This window comes from Cephus cinctus, unplaced genomic scaffold, assembly GCF_000341935.2.
Source record: "Cephus cinctus unplaced genomic scaffold, Ccin1 Ccin1_scaffold0283, whole genome shotgun sequence".
Taxonomy (NCBI): domain Eukaryota; kingdom Metazoa; phylum Arthropoda; class Insecta; order Hymenoptera; family Cephidae; genus Cephus; species Cephus cinctus.
Genome location: NW_014332991.1, coordinates 1 through 3,725, shown reverse-complemented (window position 1 = coordinate 3,725; position 3,725 = coordinate 1). Strand labels below are relative to the sequence as shown.

The following is a 3,725-nucleotide window of genomic DNA, read 5'->3' as shown; positions in this document are numbered from 1 at the left end:
ATTAAGGAATTTTTAGAGATACAATAACCAAAGGATTGTTTCTATATTTCGCCATGATGTCGGTGATGTGTCTCCTTTGTTTCCATAATATTAGCGCTTCTGACGTAGGCGCTTTTCCAAATCTATGTTATGGTTTACAACATGCCTACCCCCATAGAAAAAGGAAAGATCCATTCTCATGGGCTTTTCTTTTAGTCTTTCAATTTTTTTGTAGGTCGTTGTACTGGTTGCCTGCCTCGTAATTTTGCTTGCATAAATTTTGCTGACATCGGGTTCAGTCACCCGAGTGTTTTGTAAGGTATACATTTGTTTTACTTCCCGTGTACATTGGTTTTATTACAATCGAGTCTTATATTGGATTTGGGGAAGTTTCCTATTACTATTACACTAGGTGGAGTAGTTTCTCCGGAAGTAGTTGAGTTTGCCCTATTTCTTAGGAAATAAATTACTATAATTAGTATAAAAATAGTGATACAAAATATTGTCCCTATTGAATAGGAGATGGGTGATGATATGATATCTACGAAGGTATCGATATTATCCCCTTTTAAATTATTCTGTATTTCTGACATTTTCTTGCTTAGTGCATTTAGTTCGTTAAGATCCTTTATGAGACTTCTTAGCTTAGGTTGTATATTATTGTTATTAGATACAATATTTGGTACATAGTTATCAGTAATAAGTGTTAGGTTTAGAGGAGGTAAATAGTATAAAGTTACGTCTAGCTTATATTTTCCTTCGGTTTCTAGAGTGAGACCTTCGGCTGTTAGTTTACATTTTCCTTTTATTTCAATTATACCTGACGTATACTATACCATCATTTGTTCTGGTTTGTCCGCCACATGTAGCCAAAAGTTGGGGTTATCTATTTCGATTAGGAGTGTGTTTTCAATTTTGATTTGCCTTGTTTCACATGATAGAGGGTACGACGATGGAAGAGTTGGGGTTCTCCATTTCGATTAGGAGTGTGTTTTCAATTTTGATTTGCCTTGTTTCGCAGGATAGAGGGTATGACGATGGATTTGTAAAAAGTTGGGTTTCGCAGGAACCGTATGGTCTAATTTTGAATACTGGGTGCCTTGCTTCACACAAGTATTGATCCTTAATTTTCTTACAGTTGTCCAATTCGGTTCGCGTCATCCTGATGAACGTTTGCATTTCGTGTCCCACTATTGCGTAGTTTTCTTCCGCCTTTATGTAAGCGTACGTGCCATTTTTCATGTGGACAGGCAGAGAGTGTATTCTGTTTACGTGGTACTCTAGGGATGATGTCAGCGGTATCTTACAATTCGGTTCGTGTCATCCTGATGAACGTTTGTATTTCGTGTCCCACTATTGCGTATTTTTCTTCCGCCTTTATATAAGCGTACGTGCCATTTTTCATGTGTACAGGCAGAGAGTGTATTCTATTTACGTGGTACTCTTGGGATGATGTCAGTGGTATTTTGATTATTGTAACGATGGAGTTACCTTCACTATAGGCCTCTATTTCTGAAATTTCTTTGAGGTATCTTGCGTTTTCGGGTATCAAGGCTATTGGGTAGTTTAACCCTTGAGGTAAGTGTTCTAGAGATTCTTTCAATAGTTTAATTATTTTTGAATATGATACTATTCCTGGATATAAGATTCCTTTTTGGATTTCTACCAAGTAACGATGGAGTTACCTTCACTATAGGCCTCTATTTCTGAAATTTCTTTGAGGTATCTTGCGTTTTCGGGTATCAAGGCTATTGGGTAGTTTAACCCTTGAGGTAAGTGTTCTAGAGATTCTTTCAGTAGTTTAATTATTTTTGGATACGATACTATTCCTGGATATAGGATTCCCTTTTGGATTTCTACCAGATATTCTACAAGATCCTGAACACATCCATGAAACATTTCGATGTATAACGAGAGGATAATAAAATGTTCGTCGAGTTCTTCTCGGAAAGATTCCAGTCTAAATCCTTCGTCCATTTGTTCTTTAATATGGGATGTAAGGTTAAACAGTATCATCTCGTTGTGTTCAGCGTTAGCTGCGGTTTCGTTTATCATCCGCAAATTTGCTTTAGTGATCTGCACCTGATTTTTTAAAGCGGTTTTTAATGCGCTTCCTTCTTTATTAAAAGCCGTTATCTGCTTATTTATCAGTTTGGCATCCTCGGCATCCATTGTACCGAACAAGGATTTGGCTAAGGATCCTAGTCCGTCAATTAGTCCTCTTTTCCTTTTTGACTGTGGATCGAGTATGGTTTCCTTAACGTATTCTAATTTGGCATCTATTTCCTGAAGACGAGCCTTAGAAGAAGTGCTGAAAGCCTTGCATATTCTTTGCAATTCTAGAGAGGTTGTTCCACACATCTTTTTAGTTTTCGATAGGTATTGCTTGATGGTAGCCTCTCTTTCAAATATGGGGCTTAGGTCAGTGTGAATGACCAACTTCCAAGTATCCTTATAGTTTACGAGGTTTCCCATTTTTTCGAAGTATATCCCTGGAGTAGTATCGAATTCTCTTATCGTCAATTGCTGAGCTAGTGCGTTTTGGATTTGGGTCGTCCCGAACCATAGTGCGGTGAACCTGCAACATGTGCAGTTTGGCATTGTACGAAAGGTAAGTAGAAAATTGCCATTCAGCTTTTGTGACGTATAAGTTTTCGTGGCTATATAAAGCGTGAATTAGCTGTGGCTGCGCATTAAACATTGAAATATGTGTCCGAACAATTCTTCCATTTCGAGACTGTCGGCAGAGGCTCCTTTCTCTACTGGAGTGAGGGTCTTGTCCAAGGCGGAGAGGACCGCCGATCTTTTAAGGAGGGCAGAGGTGATCCTTCGAAATAGAATTGAGAGGGCGCTAACTATTTCGTTAGCCGGAGTGAGTATTTGGGCTTACATTTCTGTTTTGAATTTTGCTTGTCTTTTGCATTAATTCATTGTTTGTTTCCATTTTTCTTTTAGCTCGACTTCATCAACATTCGCGAAATGCGAATGAGAAGGCGAGTCCGGGCGGATCTCCGTTCCTTGGTGGACTGGCACTGGGGAGAGGGAAGTGTCACGGAGCCCGACCTGTTTTGCCTGAGGAAGTTATTCGGGGACGAAGCTTACGAACCCGAGAGTTGGTTTTGACCAAAATTTGTGAAAATATATATATATATTTTTTTTTTTTGAAATAAACTATGTTGTTTTTATCCAAATTTGTTTTGTCCTCACTCCAATCCTCTGCACACCTCTTCCTTTTTAACTTAAGCGAGGAAATGCTTAAGGCGGTTCACATGAACCTTCAGTAATTTCTTATTCACTTTTATAATGTAGTTTACTTTAGAGTTCTTTTCTAGTATTTCATAGGGTCCTGTCCATTTAGCAGAGAGCTTTTTGGAACGTCCTCTTCGTAATGCCTCATCGTATAGTAGGACTTTATCGCCGACTTTGAATTCGTTGATTTCGGTCTTTTGGTCGTAATAGTCCTTTGATTTTTTTTTACCAACAATGAGATTATCTCTAGCGCCTTGGTTTGCGGCTCTGAGTCGTTCTCGTAATTCAAATGCGAAGTCATCATAGTTATATGTGGGTTTTGGTTCCCTATGAGATTATCTCTAGCGACTTGATTTGCGGCTCTGAGTCGTTCTCGTAATTCAAATGCGAAGTCATCGTAGTTATATGTGGGTTTTGGTTCCCTTTTAAAGGTGCTAGGCAATAAGGTTTGCCTGCCATAGATTAATTCAAATGGGGTAAATCCCGTAGCAGTATGC

The 3,725-nt window shown here is 38.7% G+C and overlaps 2 protein-coding genes across 2 annotated transcripts; one reads left to right on the top strand and one right to left on the bottom strand.

Annotated features, from left to right (window-relative positions):
• Window positions 1-909: 909 nt before the first annotated feature.
• Window positions 910-2,454, bottom strand: LOC107266060. The gene is made up of 3 exons (XM_015736179.1): window positions 1,665-2,454; window positions 1,322-1,470; window positions 910-1,158 (listed from the first exon to the last, which is right to left on the bottom strand). The coding sequence occupies exons 1-3, from the start codon at window positions 2,452-2,454 to the stop codon at window positions 910-912; spliced, it is 1,188 nt and encodes a 395-aa protein (XP_015591665.1).
• LOC107266062 lies at window positions 2,356-3,231 on the top strand. The gene is made up of 2 exons (XM_015736181.2): window positions 2,356-2,851; window positions 2,935-3,231. The coding sequence occupies exons 1-2, from the start codon at window positions 2,687-2,689 to the stop codon at window positions 3,100-3,102; spliced, it is 333 nt and encodes a 110-aa protein (XP_015591667.1). The 5' UTR covers window positions 2,356-2,686; the 3' UTR covers window positions 3,103-3,231.
• Window positions 3,232-3,725: the final 494 nt, after the last annotated feature.